At 55.8% G+C, this 22,252-nt stretch overlaps 1 protein-coding gene across 1 annotated transcript; it reads right to left on the minus strand.

Annotated features, from left to right (window-relative positions):
* Positions 1-2,471: 2,471 nt before the first annotated feature.
* On the minus strand, positions 2,472-19,658 carry Flna (filamin A; the record flags this gene model as incomplete). Its single annotated transcript, XM_015506941.2, has 42 exons — positions 2,472-2,806; positions 3,405-3,520; positions 3,759-3,896; positions 4,058-4,324; positions 4,425-4,547; positions 4,663-4,815; positions 4,892-5,095; positions 5,188-5,349; positions 5,448-5,621; positions 5,778-5,906; positions 6,027-6,167; positions 6,255-6,357; positions 6,489-6,584; positions 6,693-6,940; positions 9,197-9,220; positions 9,378-9,567; positions 10,197-10,353; positions 10,437-10,560; positions 10,894-11,064; positions 11,154-11,314; positions 11,397-11,559; positions 11,637-11,810; positions 11,896-12,493; positions 12,714-12,976; positions 13,077-13,194; positions 13,438-13,607; positions 13,701-13,791; positions 13,871-14,031; positions 14,115-14,238; positions 15,027-15,170; positions 15,261-15,374; positions 15,601-15,794; positions 15,896-16,032; positions 16,210-16,333; positions 16,417-16,554; positions 17,125-17,325; positions 17,409-17,571; positions 17,664-17,741; positions 17,837-17,955; positions 18,915-19,062; positions 19,154-19,251; positions 19,340-19,658. Coding segments are annotated over 42 exons (6,975 nt in total), but the record flags the coding sequence as incomplete, so codon positions are not given.
* Positions 19,659-22,252: the final 2,594 nt, after the last annotated feature.

The following is a 22,252-nucleotide window of genomic DNA, read 5'->3' on the forward strand; positions in this document are numbered from 1 at the left end:
TTCGGTGTTACCAGGGGTGACCAGGTCACTGGGAGGTGTAGAGGGGGCTTGAGGACAGAGGGCCAGGAAATCAAGGGGAGTGAATAGGGGTTGCCAATTCTTGCTTAGGAGCCTGGGCTGTTTTCCCAGAGTACTATGAGACTATTTATTGAAAGTTAATTTTCTGGTACATATTCCAGAGATGGTACAGAGATCAGCAAAAACACAGAGTAGAAGCACAGGTATAGAAGACACTGCAACCCTCTTCAGTCATGAGATGTCAGCCTACCTATGGCTTCTTCTCCAGGGTGGACTCTGTCCCTCCCAGTCCTCTGTGCCTCCCCTCTCCAGAATGTTTCCTTCTTTTTTCCCCAGAAGGTAAATCCTTGTCCATACTGCTGAATTCTAGTAATAATTAATTAATTTATCTTCTGAAGACCAGTGGGAGAAGGAGTCAGTCATCATGTCATGCCCAAATATGGATGACTCTCCTTGGCTTTGGGTGTCTGCATGCCTGTGGAGAGACTGTGATCTCAGTGGGTATCTCCCTTGCCTCCAAGCTTTGAGGCTGCCTGTAACTCCACTGGTTTTCCTACTAGTGGGTGGTAGGGGGCGAAATGGCATTTTTCAGTAGTGAGGCCCACCCGTGCACTCTCCCCTCTCTTGACCCCCATCTTTCATACACAGTGCACAAAATGCACCAGAGTGTCTAAGAGCTGAGGGCTGAGGGGTGGTGACAGAAAACCCCTAAAAATTCCACCCCAGTGGAAAGGAAATATCCAGAGATGGAATTACATCAATAATTGATTCTCCACTAAGTACCATCCATCTGGGTCATCTGGGGTTCATTCCTTAATCGTCAGAGAATAAGAAAACTGAGTCATAGTTAACTATGGAGTGTGGAGGACATAGGACCACCACCAGATGTCGCCCCATCCTAAAGCCCCCAGATTGGGTAGCCCCAGGAAGCAAAAATTCAGAGCTTTCATATTTTCCCTTATTTGGAGTAGATTCTTGGATGTTAGACATGCCCCGCCCACTTCCCCACCCCTGGCCCACAGACCCCAGGCCAGGCCCTCCCACAAGGAACTATATCCCCAGTGCAAGGGGCTCTTCAGCTGGGATCCCCAAGAAGCCTTTTCTAGGCCTGTGTAGCCAGGGGGCGCCAGGAGGGAAGGAACTAGCAGATTGGTGAGGTGAGAAGACCCAGCTGGCAAGACAAGTCAAGATGTGACAGGTGAGGGCACCCATTTCCTAAGTTCCCACCTTGACTGTGCAGCCTGGAGCACACACAAATGGGCCTGCCAGAGGGTTTCACCTACTTTTCCTGGCCCTGGATGGCATGGGGATCTGGCGTTGTTGCTGCTTACATTCTTACTGGCGATGAATATCCCACTCAAGAGCCAACCTGGGACAGGGTCCAGGGCCCAGACAGGAAATCTAAGAGCCTGGCCAAACCCCACCACAGTCCCCTTGGAGTTCAGCAGCCCCTGAATCAGCTCCCCTGCGCCAAAAGAGGCTGGTACCTTGTGGACTTGTACCAGCAAGGGAATCGCCCCCGTTCCCCTTCAGTGTACTGTGAAATGTCTTTACAGGTAGCCACTCACCTCCCTTGCACACAAGGTCCTGATCTGGGGACCCTTTTTCCAGTCAGGGAGGTAATGATGGGTTCATGGGCACCCACACCTCCACCCATCTCTTGCCAAACTCAGAGACCCTCCCTCTCTCACAGAAGCCCTGTGTCCTTGGGCTCCCAGACTATGGGCACAGACATACGTTCGTGGGTAAATTTTGGAAGGCAGACTCTGGATACCCTTCCCAGATGCGTGGGACCTGAGCTCACCTATGTGAGTTGCACCTGCCCAGGATCTGGGCGTGCGCGAGCGCCTGCATTTTCCAGCCTCTCCGCACACTTTCGCCACCCACCCCAGCCCAGGAGCAGCGCTGCGACAGTCCGACGTGAAGCCTTCCACAGAGGACTCACCTGCTGTCCCCTGCCAGCGGCTGACAACCGCAGGGTGGCGCCCGGCTCGCCTTCGCGCCCGTGCCCGGCGCCTCAGGGCTCTACTGGCGTCCGCCGAGCGCCGCGCGCCTCCACGCGAATGGGCTGCCGCTGCCCGCCTTCTTGTTGGTCGCATCCCCGCCCCNCCTCTACCCACACCCCATGACACAGACCAGGAGGCTGAAACTTTAGAGATTCCAAGTAGCTCACTGTCGAGGCTCATTTTTACCCTTTACAAGCAAAATGCCTGCCTTGCTGCCTCCTTATGAATGTCACATCACTTGCACATTAAATAGGGCTCAGAGAAGGACAGGAACTCACTTCAGGTCATGCATCTGGGAAGGGACAGGACTAGGCTGTGAAACTAGTGAACAAAACCTATTAAGGCCATGTCCCTGACTACAAGAACATGCAGCCCTGAAGCTTTTGCATCTTTCCCTCTGGAGACCAGCACTGCCTGCAGAAGGTTTTCCTAGTGGCTGTGACTAGTAAACCTAAGCCCTTGGGGATCTGGGTATCACGGGTTTCTTGGCTGAGAGGGCCCAGGTATTGAAACCTAGTTTTGGCAGTTTACAGAATCTGTACCTTCCTTTTTATTCTCAGCCTGCTTCCAGCCAGCTGGTCATGCCCTGGGGAGGCCTGCTGCCTCTGGTGGGGCCAGGACAGATGGCTGGGCAGGGACAGGGCCTCACCTTGGTCAATCTCTGTGACATAGCATTCCTCCAGGGCTCCCGAGGGGCTGTGCACCTTGGCATCAATCGCCCCCTTGGCCCCGTTCAGGCTGACTGCAAAAGAGGCTGGTTGGTTGACCTTTAGCCCTGACTCCTAGAAGCATAGCAGATGTGGTTAGATGGAGTGGTTGGGAACCAGGGCAGGGGAGGAAAACAGAGCCCCATAAGCAGGAGGCCCACAGGGTTGCACTTACCCACCTGGCGTCCAACTTGGTTTAAAGAGGGAGAGCCACTAATTTATTAAGTCAACAAGCCATAAGCATACTTCACAGTCCCCTGCCCCCCAGACTCATGCTCTGCAATCTCTCTCTCTCTCTCACACACACACACACACACACACACACACACACACACACACACACACACATGGCAGGAAGAGAAAGCAGCCCCACCCTGTGGGAAGCACCCAGCCCTGACAGGCTGTCCCTCTTTAAACCGCAGCCCTGGTGCTCAAGGGGCACAGGCTTCTGTTCAAAGCCTTTAGACCTGAGACACGAGAAAAACTCCACGAGGTGGGCAGGGCACTGCCTGCCAACCCCAAGCGTGGGCTGTACCCGGCCAGAGCAGAGGCCTGGCACCCAGAACTATTCTGGGTAGGTCACTTGACACAAAGCCAAGGCCTGCTCTCTACAGTTGCTCTGGTCTGGCCGGGCCCAGGAGCCCCAGGTGGGCAGTTTCTCTCAGTGCCTCACCTGAAGACTAGAAACAGTAAGGCGGCGGGCGTCACCAGACGGAGAAGCCACAGGCACCACGAAGGGGCTGTCAGGGATGTGCTCCTCGTTGAACTTGACGGAGACCTCATAGTCACCTAAGGAGAGAGCATAAGGCTGAGGTACCACATGACCCCAAGGCCCAGCCCACAGAAGGCACACTGAGAGACCCCAACTTGTCAACCTTCAGACCTCCTGCCTCCCTCAAATAGCTTTGGTGACCCTGGACTTCAAGGTGGAGGATGGGAACCAAGCACAGCTATCTGCAGCCCCCAGGGCCAACACCTGCAGTCGGGCCCCATTTCCTCCAACTCCAGCTAGCACTGCCCCCAGTACCTGGCTCCTGAACCACATAGGCCACACCACAGGAACCATCCTTGCGGTCCTCAAAGGAGATTTCAGCCTTGCTGGGACCCTCAACAGCAATGGCCAGGCCCCCAGCGCCAGCTTCTCTGGTCCAAATGCTGAATTCGGCTACGGAAGAGCAGTTATGTCCTCATAGAAGGTTGGTTCCCTGGCCTGAGCCCCTTCCAAGCATGGCCAAAACCAACATGGCTGCTAGTTATTTCCTCTAACCCCACCCCTACCTTGGGTCCACCCAGGAAAACATGAGCTCTGTGGACAAGCATACCTACCTGGCACTCCAGCTTCAGCCCTCTCAAGGCCAGGGCCCCCAGCACGGACCTTGTGGGCTCCCCCTTCACCCAGGGGCCCCACAGTGAACTGGAAGGGGCTCCCAGGCACATGTTGGCCCTTGTACTTGACACTGACTGTGTGCATGCCCATCTCAGCAGGCACAAATCGAATACAGTAGGTATGGTTTTCTCCTTCCACAATTTCTGCCTCATGGGTCTTGCCAGATGGGCTGGTCACCTGGGCTGTCATGTCTTGGATGCTAATTTCTGCAAGTGGGGGATGGATTGGTGAGCAGGAGCTCTGGGACCCGCCCCTTGTGCTTAGTGCTTAGGAATGCCCAGAACCCTGGGCTCCCTGAATTCCTACCAGGGATCTTCAGACTAAGGTCACAATGACTGCCAACATTGGCCACTGAAGGGGCCCGTCGCCTGCGTGTGATGCTTTCTTTCACCCGGCCTTCACCTGTCACCTTCACAGAGAAGGGGCTGCCTGCAGAAGAAAATACAACCCATGTCCCATACAGGTTACATGCTGAAAGTAGGTTCTAGGGTGTGGTAAGAAGGGCCACCAAGTGGCAGGGGAGGCATGTGGCTGTTGCACTCACCAGGCACATGCTGGTCAGCAAACTTGATGTTGATGATATAATTGCCAGGCTCCGTGGGGCAGTAGGTGACCCTGCATGTGCCATCCTCCAGGTCCTCTGTGTTGATGTCCACTTTGCTGGGGCCCTCAATGGACAGGCTGAGCCCACCATAGCCTGGTAGATGGACAACCATGAGCCAAAATTCCAAGCACAGCTATACCACCCTAGCTGGCAGGCCAACACTGCCTACCTGCATCCCGAGTGTCTATGATAAACTCTGCAGGTTCAAAAGTATGGCCTTCATGGAGGCCCTGGCCTGAGACCCGCACACGGCTGGCATCCCCGATCTCTGACTGGCTGATCACCACTGGGATGGGGCTGCTTGCCACATGCTGGCCATTCTTCTTCACATGTACCAGGTGCTCTCCTGTCTCCTTGGGGACAAATGAAATCCCTGGACACAGGACAGAGTCGTCAACCAGGAAAGGTATGGGCCCACCGCCTCCCTCCTTTCTAGAAACACTGGGCTCCTTCTCAGCCTCTTACCCACGTGGCCATTACGCAACCGCTTCAGCAGACAGGGTTCCTCTCTGCCTGAGGGTGGTACCACAGTGGCTGTCAACAGGCTGAGGTCTGTCTCTGAGATGTTGATGGGGATGTCGGCTGCAGAGCCTACCTTCAGATGGGACATCCGCATGGAGTCATCACCTGGTGGGAGGGCAGGACATTTATCACTTTGCGTCCAACCACAGGACATGGTGCCAACCCTGCTGTCTGCCTTTGTCACTGCTCACTGTGCCACCTACCTGTGACCCTGGCAGTGAAGGGGCTGCCTGGAATGTGCTGCTCATTGTACTTGACTAGGATGCTATAGTCACCAGGCAGTACAGGTAGATAGGAAACACTACATGTGCCATCCTGGTTGTCAGTGCAGCTGATTTCTGCTTTGGATGGACCCTCGATGGCCAGCGACAAGCCTCCTGGAGAGAGTTAAGGGTTGAGGGTAAGAACTGTCCCTGCTGGATCTGGAGACCTAGCAGTCAAGCAAAGGCCAGGGACACAAGATTGTGTCCAGCCTCCAACCAAGTGAGGACACCTCAGGCACAGAGTAGGTCAGGCCTAGAGCTGCTGCTCACCCTCTCCTGCATCCTTGGTGTTGACAGTGAAGGTGGCAGGCTTGTTGACCACTCCGTGGGTGAGACCAGGACCATAGGCAGTGACGTGGCCACAGTTGACATAATCCACATAGAACTGCAGGGGGCTTCCTGAGGCAAGAATTGGAGGCACCATGGAATATCAGCCTTGTGACCCCTTCCACTCCCATCTCTGTGAGATGGTGGCAGCAGTGGCATCATGTGGGGTGGGCAGGGGTAGGCTGGGCACACCTGGGATATGCATATTGTCATAGCGGATGTCCATCTCATGCAGGCCAGCTTCACTGGGCGCATAGCGCACAGTCACAGTGCCATCCTTATTGTCAGTGATGGAGGGCTGTGCCACCTTGCCTGAAGGCATCCGAACCTCCCCTGTGGGGCAGCAGGTCTGGGGTCAGGGCAGCCGTTGGCACACCCTGGCCTCATTGGCTTCCAAGCTCCTTCCCAGCCCCTGCTCACCAGTGATCTCGCCCTTCTTGATGGTGAAAGGGATGACAAGGTCAAAGGGCCTCAGGCTGGTCACATCCAGCCCGTTGACACCCACTAGGGGCCTCTCTGGGGTCTGCAGTGGAGACAGAGGGCTTGGGTGAGGGGCTGAGGAAAGATCTAGGGTCCTTTCCCACATGAGGTATAACAAGGCCTCACAGGAACACTCAGATAGCCAGTGCCAAAAAGAGGTGGGTCAGGCCTTACCCAGGTCTGCTGGCCACCTTGGGCATAGGTGTACTGTGGAGCCAGCTGCTGAGGCCGTAATGGGGCCTGTGCCGTTGGCTGGTCCCCAGCCAGAGCCTGCAGGGCAAAGCAAGAACTGGAGACTCACCACAAAGGGAACTCCTGGAGGGGCAGGCTAGGATCTGCCCAGAAATCCCCGCCCACCCATCCTTGGCCTTTTCTCACTGTCACTTGGAAGGGGCTGTTGGGTACGTGCTCGCCGCCAAAGCGCACACAGATGACATATTTGCCCGGCTGTGGGGCTGTGTAGAAGATGTCGAAAGTGCCATCCTCATTCTCCACCACATCCACGTCTACCTCCGAGCCATCAGGGGTGCACACGGTGCAGGTCACCTTGCCTTTGCCTGCTGCTTTCGTATCCACTGTGATCACTGTCTCCTCCCCAATCTGGATGGTGGGGCCGATGCCAGCACCTGGTAGGGCAGGGTAGGTCCCCAAAGCGGGGCCAGTGGGTGAGCCTGGTACTCAAACTGCTCCCATCAGCCTGCCGCCTGTCCAGGCCTATAACTGCCACCACCAAGCACAGCCAGGCCTCCTACCCGACCCTGTCCCCCAAGCTGGGATGGCGAGTGGTTTCTCAGAAGGCAGGAAGGAGTCTCCTAACCACCTCAAGCTCAAGTCCCACATGGGAGAGGCCCAATGAATGGCACCCAGGTGCCAGAAGGAAAAGAAAGAGCCCATCCTGGCACAAGAACTTAATGCCACCTCCCCTGCTAACAGCCTCACCCAGTACCATGACCCACGCTGCCTAACACCAGCACTCTGGCTGAGCCCATGGCTGCCTGTTCCCCTGTGGCCTTGCCCTGGGCCCCAATGCAGTGTATGGATGCAGTGAGGCAGAGTCCTGCTGCGGTGTGGGGAATGTGACACTTGTCTCGCTATCCCCCCAGGCCTGAAGGTGAAACTGGAGTTTCCTGACAACTGAGAACGCTCGCTTAACCAGAGGCTCGTGGTAAGAGGCAGCCCAGCACAGCGCAGCCCGGCGCAGGCGGGAGCAAGGAGCAGGGTGGCAGCAGGGTTAGCATCTGAGCAGCATAACACAGCAGGCTTGGCAGAGCAATGGCAGCACCCAGGGGACAGGGGACAGGAGGTCCAAGCCACAGGTATCACTGCTGGGTTGCAAGAGCAGAGCGGCTGAGCAGCCTCTAGGGCCCCATAGTGCCCGAGGAAAGGGGAGGGACAGTGACGTTATGATCTGGAGCTCAGCTGTGGAGGCTCAGGAGGCTGTGGGCTGTGTGGCCTGGCAGCAAGAGCAACCCTGCAGCCCGGCCTCCCGCCAGGAAAGCAGCTGGGAGCACCAAACCTGCTTGAGTTCAAGGGGCCCCCTGGCCAGCCTGCCACCATATCCCCCTTCAGCCAAGGGCTCCCACTACACTAGGCTCTGTGCTGGCCTTCCACAGCTCTCCTGACTCTAGACCTGCCATGCATGCTGCCTTGTGAGGCCTCACTCATGCCTGCCCAACAACATCTACCTAGTGGGTTGGGACCCATCCTGATCACTTCCCCTGACTTCCCATTTCCCCACCCAGCCCCAGGCCATCAGCAGGTCTTAGTCACACCATCCTCAAAGTATACTTCCTAACTGGGTTTCCACCTAAAGCCCCACAGCCACCGATCTGACCCAAGTCAACCCTCTGGCTTGTCTGAAAGCGACTTAAACCCTCTAGTGGGGCTCCCTGCCTCCATTCCACACACACAGTGGCCTGAGAAACAAGGCCACTCTGAGTCTTGCCCTTTACCACTGGCCAAGGCCCCGAGATCAGGCTTTTCCCAATGCTCAGCTTCTGCTGCCCCTCTGCCCCCGACACACCTTCACTTCAGATCCTGTAGCCTGTTCTACAAAGTTATCTAGCCCCTGCCACAAAACCCTATCCACCCCTCAAACTCTCCCTGGACACCTGCCCGAGTGCCAGGCCTGCAGCCTTCAGAGACCCTTTTGAGTAGCTGCAGCCTATTATCAGCACCTCTGGGTTGTCCCTGGCTGGGCAGGCAAACCCTATGCCTAGCTGGGGACTATTTGAATAACGTCACTGCTCAAGGGATAGAGAAGGAGGGAAAGAGAAAGATGGGCCAGAGTGCACTTTGGGGCTCTGAGGCTGGGCTGGGCCCTGCCATGCTGGCCGCCCAAGCAGTCGACACTGGCGCTACTGCACTACCAGCCAGCCCCACCCGCTCATGCACCTCCCCCGGCCTGGGACGCAGAGGCCCCTGGGAGGTGGGGATGGAGGTCTGTGGATCTGATCAGGGCTAAAGACTCCCAGCGAGTGGGGGAGGCCCCTGTCCCCTTAGCCCATGCAGGAGCCCCTGTGAGAAGGAAGCACCCGCTGCCCATCACCGGGTGCTTCCTGGGGGTGCCAAGATCCCCAGACCCCAAAGTCCCCAGTGGGATGCCTCTCAGGATACACCTCACCCCAAAGCTCTCAGCTGCAACCCGAGTTCTCAGATGGAGAAATGGAAGCCCAGAGAGGGGAAGAGCTGGAGTGTTCATGCTCAGCTCCTGAAACCTCCCTGGGCCCTAACCCTCCAGCCCACGGCCTTATCTTGTTGCAGCCTCCCCACTCTGTCTCTGCCTAGAGCTGCAGCTGGAACTGTCCTGGAAATTAGCAATGAAGAGGAAAGGAAGCTGCCCCTCTGGGCAGGAGGGGCATTGGCCCCAGCAAGCAGCTTACCTAGCCCGTGACCTCCGATTGACACTGAGGTGAGAGGGCAGAGAGCAAGGAGAAAGGTCAGGTGAGTCACTCAAGGGGGCGGCCCCCACTCCCACACGCCGCCCAAGCAGCGAGCCCTTGCACACAGGCACACCCAAGCCCCGTGCCGAGCGCCGCAGTGGCCACTGGTGGGTTAGCTCACCTGTGACCGTGCACTTGCTGGCATCCCCAGTGGGCACGGCCCGGACACGGTATGGGGAGAAAGGGATCTCATCACCACCATACTTGATGAGGATTGTGTAGCGGCCTGTCACATCTGGCACATAGGCCACTGTGTATGTGCCATCATGGTTGTCTTGGATATGTGTCTTCTTGGGCTTGCCTTCAGGGTCCTGTGTAGCGGAGCACAGGCAAGGAGGTTGGCTGAAGCTTAGCTAGGCCCAGCCGTGCCTCAGGCCTTCCTCAAGGAGCACCAAGCACGCTACTACAGGGACAGCCTCTGGCCCCTCATTCACCCAAGTCCCAAAGGTCTGCCTGCATCTGACATTGTCCCTTACTTCTGCCATGAGCAGAGTCCAGAATGCAATCACCAAAACATCCAGCATTCCCTGACAATTAGGCAAAGCCAACCTTGGCTGCAGAGCCTACCCTAGCACTAGGAGGATCTTGCATGGACGATCTCAGGGTCATATTCTTACACCTGCCCTATGAGAATATTCCAGACTTGGGGCTGAAGCATTAAAGGCTCTGGTCCTGTGCTCAAAGTCAGCAGTGAGAGATTGTGTTCAGGCAAGCCTATTCCTGTCACCACAATCCTGAGCTAGTCACAGCCTTAGTAAACCAGAAGCAGGGGGCTAGCCCTTCCCTGTTTTCCTGGTGAAGCTCCCTAGAGAGACTAGAGACCTGTCCAGGCCTGTGTGCCCCACCTGCAGCCCCCCAGTCCCGTCACGCAGGCCTGGCCCCCTTGCTTCTCTTGCCTACGGCTGGAGCTGCAATGCAGCTTGGAAGCTGACGAACTCACTGTGATCTGCACAGCCAGTAGACCCTCTCCAGCATCCTTTGCATCAATGGTGAACTCTACAGGCAGGCTGGCCGGCACACCAGTGGTATTGAGTCCGGGGCCACTAGCCTTCACTTTGCTGGCATCATGTGTCGGCAGTACTTTAACCTTGAAGGGGCTGTGGAACCAGCATACTGTGAGTGGCCAGACAGTTCTCAGAAGCCAGGCTGCCCCCAGCATAGGCAACAGGCCAGTTCTTACCTCCGGGGCACCTCTTCTTCCCCGTATAGCACTGAGATACTGTAGGGCCCTTCTCGGCTAGGCACATAGTTGACAGTTTGCGTGCCATCAGCATTGTCCACCACGTCCACTGGCTCCACCAGGCCTGGCCCCAGTCCCAGGGACAAAGTCTCAGATGGCTCTCTGGGCCCTGGCCCTCTTACCTGTCCCACTGGATGACTGGGACTCGGCCTCTAGCCTAGACCTTGCCATGTCCTCACGTACCCATCCCTGGGAATGGTCCTAAGCCTGCCCTCCCTCTTGCTACATCTATTTAGTACACAAGTCCTATCTGTTCCTTCTCCAGGTTTCTACCTAGCTCTGCTGTCTGAGGCTCTTCTACCAACTGCAAACTGGACCTTCAGGCTCCTTCCCTAAACTTCAAAGAGGTCACTGCCTCCCTGACCTCCTGCTCCCAGGTGCGTAAACCTTTACTCACCTTTAGGCCCCTGTACTTTGACATGAAGCGGGGCAACACCAGCCTTGCTTGTGTCCACCTGGAAGGACTGAGGGAGGTTGGCACGGACCATGCCTGGGCTCAGACCTGGCCCAGAGCACTTGACCTTGGATGCATCTGTCACATCATGCACAGGAACCTTAAAGGGACTACCTGGGATTGGGGCATAGGGATGGCAGCTTCATAAGTCAGAGTAGGCATAATCAGGCAGTCCTAGCCCTGTCCCACTGTCACCTCCTCACCTGGAACTTGGTGGCCACCATAGGTGACATTGAGGCTGTAGGTGCCGGCCTCATAGGGGATGTACTCTACTGAACAACTGCCATCTTTGTTATCCATGCAGGACATCTTCGCCTCTGAGGGGCCCTCTACAGCCAGGCCCAGGCCACCCGTGCCAGCTCCCCTGGTCCAAACAAATAGCCTGTCATTCCCTGGGGTTCCCAGGCCCATTGGCTACCCACTTGCCTCCCTGGTAGCACATTCACCTGGTCTCCACTGTGAACTTGTTGGGTTTGTTGGTGGTACCACTTTGGATGCCCGGCCCATGGACACGCACCCTAGAAGGGTCGCAGCCCTCGGTCACAGGTACCTGGAAGGGGCTGCTAGGCACAGGACTGCCATCATAGGTCACGTCAACAGAGTGGAGTCCTAGAGGGCAGGCCAGGTCATGAGGAGCCCAGGCTGCCCCACCTGCCCTGCCTGCCCAAGAGAGCCCCAGCACATACCCTCCTCGTACGGTGTATATTCTACTTTGTATGTGCCATCACCACAGTCTTGCACATAGGTTTCAGTCAGGTTGCCAGAGGGGTTGGCTACACGGGCCTTGACATGTGGCCCTCCAGTCTGTGTCAGAGCCCGGGCATCCACGCTGAACTCAGTGGTAGCCTCTCGGAAGACTCCTGGAGAGGGACACAATGAAGCCAGGGTTACAGGGACCCTGGCCCCCCCAAACTCCCCCATGTACCCTAGAGCAGGCCTCCTTACCTTGGCCCTCAATCCCAGGCCCATAGCATTGGACGCCTGAGGTGTCCACAGCAGGCTCCACCTGAAGCTTGCTGGGGAAGTTGGGCACGGGCTGGCCACCGTACTTAATGGTGACAGTGTAGGCCCCAGGGCAGAGAGGTATGTAGGTGATGGTGTGTGTGCCATCACCGTGGTCCTGGATGTACACTTCAGCTGGCAGCCCTGCCTCAGAGCAGATCTCAATGGTCAACTCTGCACTGCCTGCACTTGAGCAGTCCACTTGGAACTGGCCCACCTCTCCAGCAGTGGCCCGCTCCAGCCCAGGGCCTGAGCACTTGACCTTGGATGCATCAAAACAGGGAACCACGTGGGCCTTGAATGGGGAGCCAGGGATGTGGGTGTCGGCAAAAAGGATGTTGATGTTGTAGTCCCCAGGCTCGGTGGGCACGTAGGATACAGAACATGTGCCATCCCCATTGTCCAGGCACTCAAGCTGCGCCTCGCAGGGGCCTTCCACTGTTAGGCCCAGGCCACCTGTCCCGGCACCCTTGGTGTCGATGGTGAAGCGGGCAGGGGAGCCTGCACTGCCTCCTTGCAGCCCTGGCCCAAAAGCCTTCACCTAAGGGAAGAGCAGGTTGGAAGCTGAGACTGCACCACCACCAGCAAACTTCCTTTTGCCCTGGTTTTCCTCCCCTACCAAACAAGAACACGAGCAGGTTGCCTACAGCTATGCCACCATTCTCCATTATAAGGGCAAGACTGGAGAAGATGGAGTGGCCCCCTGGGACCCTCAGAAAGCACAGTGGGCTCCACCCTTAGAGCCTCCCAATCCCAATTACCTTGCTAGGTTTGGTGGGGGCCATGGCTTCCAGAGGAAAAGGGCTGCCAGGCACAGGCACACCATCATAGGTCACCTCTACCTCATAGGGCCCCTCCTCACGGGGCACAAAGCGCACCACACTATTGTCGGCCCCCAGGCCTGGCTCCACCTTGCAGGGCACCACTGCACCTGAGGGGCCCACGATCTTGGAGGCCACTTTGCCTTGACCACCTGCACCCTTTGACTTGACTGTGAACTCCTGATCTTTGCCAACATCCACTTCTGTTGAGATAAGAAAGGAGAGAAAAAGAGAACCATGGCACCTAGCTTAGGTAGGCCCTGGGTGCTCTTCAGTGACTACAGAAAGTACTCTACTACTCACTCTCTCCTAGGCCAGACACCTTGATCTTGCTGAGGTCCAGGCTTGGAGATACCCCAACTGAGAAAGGACTCTTGGGGATGGGATCCCCTCCATAAGTGACATTGACACCTACTGGGCCCTGAGAGGGGTACAGAAGGGCAACAATCATCAGTCAATACCCTGGTCTCCTTGCCTGCAAGTGCCCTGCTTGGGAAGTGGGCTTCAGACACTGGCTTTACTCCCCAGCTCCCTTCCCAGGTGAGAAATCAGACTTGATGGGAAGCCCCTTGGAGCAGCCCACCTAGCCCACCCCTTACAAGGAAGCCCAGAGACTAGATGACTGTAGTGGAGGGGTGTGGCTACAGGGGGTCAAGATGGCTACCTGCTGCACAGGAGTGTACTTGACTGTGTAGGTGTTGTCATGGTGATCAATGATGTCCAGATCTCGCACCACATCCCCTTTAGCCAGACCTGAGAACTGGACGTCCAGCTTGCCTTTGCCAGCAGCTTTGGCGTTGACGGTGAAATGTGTGGGCTTGCCAAGCTCAATGCCTAAGGAGATAAAACAACCATATACAGGGGCACCTTGCTCTGAGCACCCCCACCCTTGATGTCTCCTAACTTCCCAGAGTTATTCATCTTTACCAGTGCGATTGAGGCCAGGGCCCTCTGCCTTCACCTTGCTGGCATCATGGGAGGGCTCCACCTTAACCCGGATGGGGCTGGTGGGTGTTGCCTGTAGGTGGTAGGGGAAGGGTTGAGAAGAGCAATACCTCAACAACCAGCAGTCTAGGGGCCAGAAGCAGTAGACCAACCTGGTCAGCAAAAAGGACCATGATGGTATAACTGCCAGCTCCACGGGGTGTGTACTTGACCGTGAAAGTATCATTGTCATTGCGGATGATGTCGAAGTCGATGTCGGCCTCAGCAGGGCCCACCACACCAGGAGCACACTTGATGCCAATGCTGACATCGCCTGTCGTGGTGGGAATCAGCAGAAGCTGGGATTTTGTGGGGATATTCCACCCACCAGTCTTCCCGCCCAGGGCCAGGCCTTACCCTGGCCAGCCTCTGTGCAGTCCACAGTGAAATAGGTGGGCTCATGTGCCTTGAGCCCTGTCTTGGCCACACCTGGGCCATACACCTTGACCTTGTTTGGATGGCTTCCAGCTCCCACATTCACCTGTAGAGTACAGGGACAAGTGCAGGACATGACCAGCCTGGGGAGGCAGAGGCTCCCTCAGCTACTGGTGTAAGATAAGCAAAATGGTGCAGCCGCCTTGGGGAAAGTCTGACAGTTCTTCAAAAGATTAAACAGAGATCATATGACACCACAGCTCTACTCCTTACATAGCTACCCAAGAAAAACAAAAACCTAGATCCTCCAAACTCATTTTACGTGAATGTTCCTAGCAGTGCTATATACAATAGCCCCAAAGTAAACACATCCCAAAGGTCCATCACATAAATAGACAGTCACAATGTGGTCCATCCATACCATGAAATATTTGATCATAAAAATGAGTGAGGCATGGGCTGGGGTTGTGACTCAGTGGTAAAGTGCTTGCCTCGCATGTGTGAGGCACTGGGTTCAATACTCAGCACCACATAAAAATAAATAAACCAAATAAAGATATTGTGCCCAGGTATAACTAAAAAAATATTTTTTAAAAAAAGGAATGAAGCACTGACACATGCTCAATGTGGATGAAACTTAACAGGATATGCAGTGCAGAAGCCAAACACAAAAAGTCACATAGTATATGATTCCATTTATATAAAAGGCCCAGAAGCAGCAAATTCATACAGTGGGAGAGCAGGTTAGTGGTTGCCAGGACCTGGGGGAGGGGAGAGGTGGGAGGGTGAGTTTCATTGGGCATGATGAAAATCGTCCTAAACTTAGATTGTGGTAATGATTGCACAACTCAGTGAATGTACTAGTACTGAGCTGTCCATTTTAAATGAGCTCACCCGGAAGGGGCTGTTGGGGATGCTGACACCTCCCCAGGACACCATGGCTGTGTGCTTCACTGGCTTCCTTGGCACATAAGAGCAACTGTAAGTTCCATTGCCGTTGTCTTTGACTGATGCCTCTACAGGACAGCCCTCATTATCCTGCAAGGTTGGTAAAAGCAGGCAGCCTGCTGGTCAGTGCTCAGGCTTAGGTGCCTGCCTACCCTGCCCCAAACGCAAAGGGCATCGCACCTGGACTTGGACCCGGAGAGGGGCCTTCCCGCCATGTTTAGCATCTACTGTGAACTCTGCTGGTTTGTTGACAGCTACACCAGTCTTCTCCAAGCCAGGCCCACGTGCCTTCACCTGGTAAGAGAACACCCAAGTTTCAGGGAACAAAGTCAAGGCCACCAAACCACAAGCCAGGCATGGCAGCTGGGGATAGAGTGCCAGGAGCATGGTGCTGGATATACCAGTTTAGGACCTGGGCTCAGGACCCCAGCCTGGTTGACAAAACAGGGATGTGCCCACCCCCAGTGGGCTTCCTAAGCAAAGGCAGGAGAGACTCAGGCCAGTGCTGCACGCCCTTTACCCTGTCTGGGTGAAAGTCCTGGGGTGCATCACGGATGTCAGCCATGAAGGGACTGAGGCGGATGTCCTCGCTGTTACACAGCACGTGCACAGCATACTCGCCAGCCTCTTGGGGCCAGTAGCGCACATCACAGGAGCCATCACCTTTGTCATCACATTCAATCTTGGCCTGTGATGGACCTTCCACGGAGAAACCTGACAACAACCATCAGTCCCATTGATGTCCTGGAGACTCAGGGTGGGCTGCCCTTGCCATCCTCCACCCACAGGGGCCCACACTGAAGCCTCCAACTTACCCAGGGTGCCCACGTCGTCCCCAATTGCCTCTACCACGAAGTCTGCTGACTTGCCAACGACACCGCCCTCTAGCCCAGGACCCCAGGCCCGCACCTTCTGATTGCCACATTCAGTGCCCACCTTCACCTCGAAGGGACTGCAAATGGGAGAGCCACTTAGGGGAGCACTGAGAGGCACCATCCTACAGAAGAGCCATCCCATGTCCAGCAACGTGGGCTAGGCAAGAAGACCAGTTTGGTCCCCCATTGTCAGACAGTGAGACAGAAGACTTAGAAAATGCTGGTTGGTGGGGAAGAGTGCCTGGGAGCCTCACCTGCGCCCAATGTTCTGGCCACCCCATGTGATGGTGACAGTGTAGGTGCCAGGGGCTGTGGGGTAATACTCAAAGCCATAAACGCCATCCCCTAGGTCCTTCTGCTTCACACGTTCCTCTCCCTCTGCCAAGATAAGGAGGGCCTCAGGACTGCCTAGCAGTGACCCTGAAGGCTACTGCCACCCATCCCAACCTCAACCAACTTACTGGGGCCCTTCACAGTGACCTTCAGCTCCCCGCTGCCAGCACCCTTCGTGTATACCTTGAAGTCAGCTGTCTCCTTCACCCGCACACCCTTAGGCTGGAGGCCTCGGCCAACAGCCCGACAGGCAGCTGGATTACAGGCTGTGGGTAGAGGAACTGGCTGAGCTGCTGGGAGCTAGAGCTGGGTGTCCCCTTACCCGCCCCAGCCTCCCACAGGACCAGGCTATTGGGATTGGAGGGTCCCTAAAAGCTTGGCCCAACAGGCTAGTGAGGCACATGCAAATAAGAACTGGAAGGGGTTGTGACCCCAGGACCTGTGTACCAAACCAAGACATGACAGGCTTCCTCCCACCTGCTGACCCCAGCCCACAGACATCCACCCAACCCTCCCCTCCAAGAGGAAGATGGATCTAAGTACCGTTGACCCTGTGGGCAGAGCAGAGAGCAGCAGGTTTCTAGACAGCTGGAGCGAGCTCTTCCGAAGGTAAAAGCATGGAGAGGAGAGACGGAGAAGGGCAAGAAGAAGAGGAGGAGGAAGGAGGGCCCCAGCAAGGGAGGAAAGACAGCACGTGCCCAGATAGTGGAAGCTCAGAGACTAGGGGTGCCCAGGCAGGGGCTGGAGAGGGACTGCACCAAAGGGCTCCCCCTCCCACACGAGGCCCAGGCAGCAACACCACAGTGGGGGCAGGGGGTGGCCAGGGCTGGGCCTACCTTGACCAACAGTGACAGTGTAGGGGCTGCGAGGGATGGGTACTCCGGCGAAGGTGATGTGCACTGTGTGGACGCCCTCCATGGTCGGTTGGTAGCTGCAGCGGTACGTGCTATCACCCCGGGCCTCCAGCTGAGGCTCCACTGTGCCTTTCTGTCCTGCAGGGTCCTGGATCACAACCTCCACCTCACCCGTGCCAGCTCCTGTCACAAGGCATAGGCTTAGGTCCCAGGCTCCAGCACAGCTCTCCTCTCAGGCTGCCTGGGCTTCAATAGCCTTCCCTCACCTGCCGTAAAGATCTCAAAGTAGGTGGTCTTGTTGGCGATGTTGCCACTGGGCTCCAGGCCAGGGCCCTGGGCAGTCACTTTGCTGGCATCACCTTGTGACTTGTCCACATACACCTCAAAGGGGCTCTTGGCAATATGCTGGCCAGCAAAGAGCACAGTCACCTATTCCCAGGAGGAGTGAGCCATGAGGGCAGGGACAGGAACCTCTAGTCACTGCCCATGGCCACCACTCTCCCTGCCAGCTGAAAGCTCACCTTATGAGTCCCTGTCACTTTGGGGATATACCACACAGAGAAGGTACGGTTCTTGTCATTATTGGCAGTCACCTTTGCCTGTAGTAGGAAGGAGTCCCCCCATGAGCCTTTGTTAAGAGCAGCCCCTCCAGAAGGGAGCACAGCAGGGCCCTCCCCTACTAGTATAACCCTACCTCTTCCTGGTGTCCAGCAGGGTCTTCCACATACACCAACACCTCTCCCTGGCCAGCACTCCGGGTCTCCACAGTGAACTCTGCCCGCTTCTTCACCATGTTGCCTGTGGGCTCAATGCCTGTCAGAGAAAGGTGAGCAAGTCACAGGCAAGCTACAAGAGCCACAGCCTTATGTCTTTACCCCCTGTCCCCTATCCAATGCTAAGGCAGGCAAGCTGAGCCCCTAGCCCTTCAGGAGTATCAGGAACACAGTGTTAGAGCCCTGATCCCTCTGCAGGCTCAGTGCCCCTCCCTGCCAGCCTCCGAGTCAGGCACGTTCCAAACTGGGCAAGTTTGTTCAGCATAAACCCAGCACAATGAGTCTGGCCTCAGGACCCAGCCATGCTCTTGCTGCAGAGGCAGGCCCATGCCTGTTTTCTGGAACGCTCAGGTTTGCTGCACCAGTGTGATTGCCCAACTCTTTCCCTGGGCTGTGGTTCATCTCCCAATCATAGAGAAGGGGCCCACTGGGTCCTCTCTCCCTGGGGAGGTTTCCCCACAGCCTTGTGTGACTTGAGGAACTTCCTAGCACTCTCTTGTCAGTTGACTTGTTCTAACCAATCCTGATCCATTCCCATCAGATTTTTTTTTGTACTTGGGATTGAACCCAGAGGTGCTTAACCATTGAGTCACATTTCCAGCCTTTTTATTTTTTATTTAAAGACAAGGTCTCACTGAGTTGCTTATGGCTTCCCTAAGTTGCTGAGGCTGGCTTTGAACTTGTGATCCTCCTGCCTCAGCCTTCCAAGTCACTGGGATTACAGGAGTGTGCCACCTCACCCAGATAAGACTTTTTTAAAAAAAAAAATGGAACACATCAGAAATGTGCGTGTCGTCCTTGTGTTGATCTCCATATCATCTCAATTTTACTATCTCTGCTGCCAAAGCAAGCACTCCCATCTGACTTGTTTGAGTGGTACTAGCTGTTACTTCACCCAAAACTCCTTGGGTCCTCCAGGTTCTGACAATATACTATGTATGGGGAGGATGTTGGTACACCACAACAACCCTAGGCACTCCCCTGGCCAGGATCTCTCACCTGGCCCGTAGGCTCGGGCTTTCTTTGGGTTCAGTTTTGGCCGCAGGGGAGCCCCTGGCTTCAGCTTGGCTTTAGGGAACTGGGACAGGTAAGTCATGACAGAGTGCTCATCCACATTGGGGTCCACAATCTCCTCAGGAGTGATCACCTGTCACAAGCAAAAAACAGGAGCCATTGGAGCACTCCTCACTGCAAACAGGTCCCCCATAGCCTCCAATAGGGCCAGGCAGGGAGCATACCTGAGGGATGCCCAGCCAGTCATCAGCTTGCTGCATGGCCTCTCGTGCGTTGTTGACAGGCTTACTGGCATCCCAGGAGTCCCAGTCAGGACAAAGGCCTGTGACACAATGAAGATTGTACTTTGAGTCGGGGGGAGCTACAGAACTACCTTCCAGATCTCCCACAGACAGCCCGATCCCCCTCACCTGGAGCACAGCTATCGACAAGGGCACCCAGGGCCCGGCCACTCTGCCAGTCCCTACTGAAGTTGGTGATGGGCAGCTGTGGCAGCTTGTTCTGGATCCAGCCTAGGAGCCTCTGCTTGGGTGTCTGCTTTTTGGCTTCCTCATCCTCCTCCTCATCCCACATAGGCATGGAGATAGAGTAGTGCAGAATCAGGGTCCAGATGAGGCCCAAGATCAGCTTCAGGTTTCCATCCACAATGGCCTTGCTGTCTATGGGGTAGAGAAGTGGCAGTACTGGGCAGCTTCCCCATGGCCTTGAGGGAAAGTGCCCTCGGACAAGGAGTCAGGTCACTCCCTGGTGGTAGGGCCAGGGTCTCATAGCACATGGAGGCACAGGGAAGAGGCCCTGTCCCAGCTAGGGATGGGATATCAAGCAAACTTTGTCCAGAGGCTCTCTGTGGTATCAGAGGTGAAGACTTCTGGGGGAGAGGGAAGATACCCATAAACACACAAGGAAAATAGGAGGACATTTCCAGAAACCTCAGGGCCCAGAAGAAGTGCAGAAGACTGTCCCAGCCTGCAGACAGGTCCAGGGAAAGCCTCTCAAAAGGTAACTGGAGGATGATGGAGATGAACACTTTGTAGCTGCCAAGATGGAGACCTGTCCCTATCTCCAAGGATCTCTGGAAACTGGGAGGTGTAGCCCAGCCCTAGCTGGTCTAGAAACCAGGGCCCCTGACCTCAAACTGGGCTGGGGCTGAGGAAGAGGAAGGCTAGGTTGGCAAAGAATGGTTGAGAAATACAATTGCTACTCCAGGGTGGATGGGTGGTGGGTGTGAGGCAGGGGAAGTAGAGGCATTGGGCAAGGACCCTTGGGTGATGGGGTGTGAGCCCCACCCTCTCCACATCCTTGTCCCCTCAGTCACACTAGAAGTCAGGAGGTGGCAGAAGGCTAGAGCACTGCCTTGGGGGAGGTGTCAGGGCTCAAAGGAACCAGGGGTTGGGCCACATGGTCCTGACTCACTAGGGCCCACAGAAATCTTCCGGGGTGACAGAGCAGGAAACATTGTAGAGGTCCCCCTTATCCAGCTGGAGAAGGAGAAGGGTGAGGCTGGGTGAGCCTGGCTCTGCTGCACAGGCCTCTGCTTAGGAGCTTGGGTGGTAGAGGCTTTGGGTGGGGTCCCTGTGTCCTGCTGCCTCAGCAGAACCCGCTCAGCTGCCACCCATCACCCGCCCTACTTGCCACCTAACGGACTCAACTCAAGGACTCAAGCGGGCACCATGCTCACCACAGGGGAAGTGGTTAGGGTAGGCACCCTACACCCCCAACATCACCATGGCAACTGCTCTGGGCCCCACCCAAGGCCACCTCTGGGTCTCAGCCTCCTCAAGGGTGGGTGGCTCTGGGTGGAGCAGGCTTTCTGAGATCTCATCTTTTGGAAACCCTACTGGCCTCCCTTATAATCACAGAATACTTATCTAGTGAGTCAACTGTGGGGGTACTGTGAGAAGGGAATGAACACCATCAAAAGGGCCATCAATGGCAGGTGGCTTGTCAGTCTGGATGAAAGTACCTGCAACACCAGCTGAGCTTCTCAAAGCAGAGTGCCCCCACCCCTGCTGTTCCCAGATGGGTTGGTACGACCCCTCAAAGTTATCTTTTACTGTCCCCAAATTGTGGGAGGAGGGATCAGAGAAAACCAAGGATGCAAGGCACACAGTAGTGTGGGGGCTTCCTGGGTCCAGCACAAGAGCCCTCAGGGGGCTGGAGGCCTTTAGTGGCCTCCAACAGGAAGGGCAAGGCCAGGCCCACCAGCCCTCACAGGTAGGGCCAGACCCTCCCATGGTCCTCATCAAGTGGGCCAATGCCACCCCCTCCCCCTCCCCAGAGGGAGGGAAGGACCAGGGCCCAGGGCTGGGAGACTGCCCGGTTAAATGGCCCCGCCCCATCCCCGAGGAGGGGGAGATCCAGGCTCACCCCCTACAGCAGTTTAGAAAGGGCCCTCTGGCTTTCAGGTGCCTCTGTGGTTCTAAAGTAGGAATTGGAGCTTGTTGGTCCTATTGTCTAGGGCTTTCCTGGCTTCTGTCCCTGAAAGACGGCCCCTCCTCATTGAAAGTGGTTTCAATCCCCCTGTTATATCTCCCCCAGGGAGCTTGGGGACCAGAGAGAAGCATGACTAGCAAGACTGCACCCAAAGTGAGTTGGGTGTGGTTAAGTGAAGAGACCTGGCTTGTAGTCACTAACTTTACTGTTCATCATTGGTAACACTTGCTTCTATGTCAGCCTTGGTTTTCTGCATCTAGAATACAGGAATTGGTTAAAAGTTGTTCCAGTGTGCAGTAGGCTCACTACCAGCACAATGTCCATGTCATTGGACTGGAGAGACTGGCATTGGCCAGGCCTACTGAAGCATCTCAGGTCTTTCTCATAATAGGAGTTGCTCAATGAGAGGCAACAGAACTGGTGACTTGGGGAAATGTAGAACAGGGAGAGTAGAAGGGAGATGAACCTTCTTTTCTTCAAGAATGAAAGAGGGCTTCCAGTTGTCTTTATGGCCCAAGAATGGTAATGCTGAGCCCAAGAAATTGAGGTACCACAACTTGGTTCTCCTGACCACTCAGGGGCAGGTCCCCAGAGCTGAACTTCTTTCTTTGGAATGCCATTCCACATTGGGAGGCCCACCCCCCAGTTCCAGCCTCAGTCTAGCCAAGCTGAGTCATTTCTGAGTCCTGGGGGGCGGGGGCAACCGGATGTGGGGAGGCAAGCCACACCCCAGCTCTTTGGGGGGGGTCTCCTCCCTCCTCCCTTCTCCCCTCCTTCTTGTGAGCTGGCTGGAGCAGGCCTAGTTCCCAGAGCTTTGCCATATAAGGCAAAAAAATGTTGGAAAGCAGCAGTGATTAGGGGAGGGAGGGGGCCGCCTGGCCCCGGGGCTG

This window comes from Marmota marmota, unplaced genomic scaffold (assembly GCF_001458135.2).
Source record: "Marmota marmota marmota unplaced genomic scaffold, marMar, whole genome shotgun sequence".
Lineage (NCBI taxonomy): Eukaryota > Metazoa > Chordata > Mammalia > Rodentia > Sciuridae > Marmota > Marmota marmota.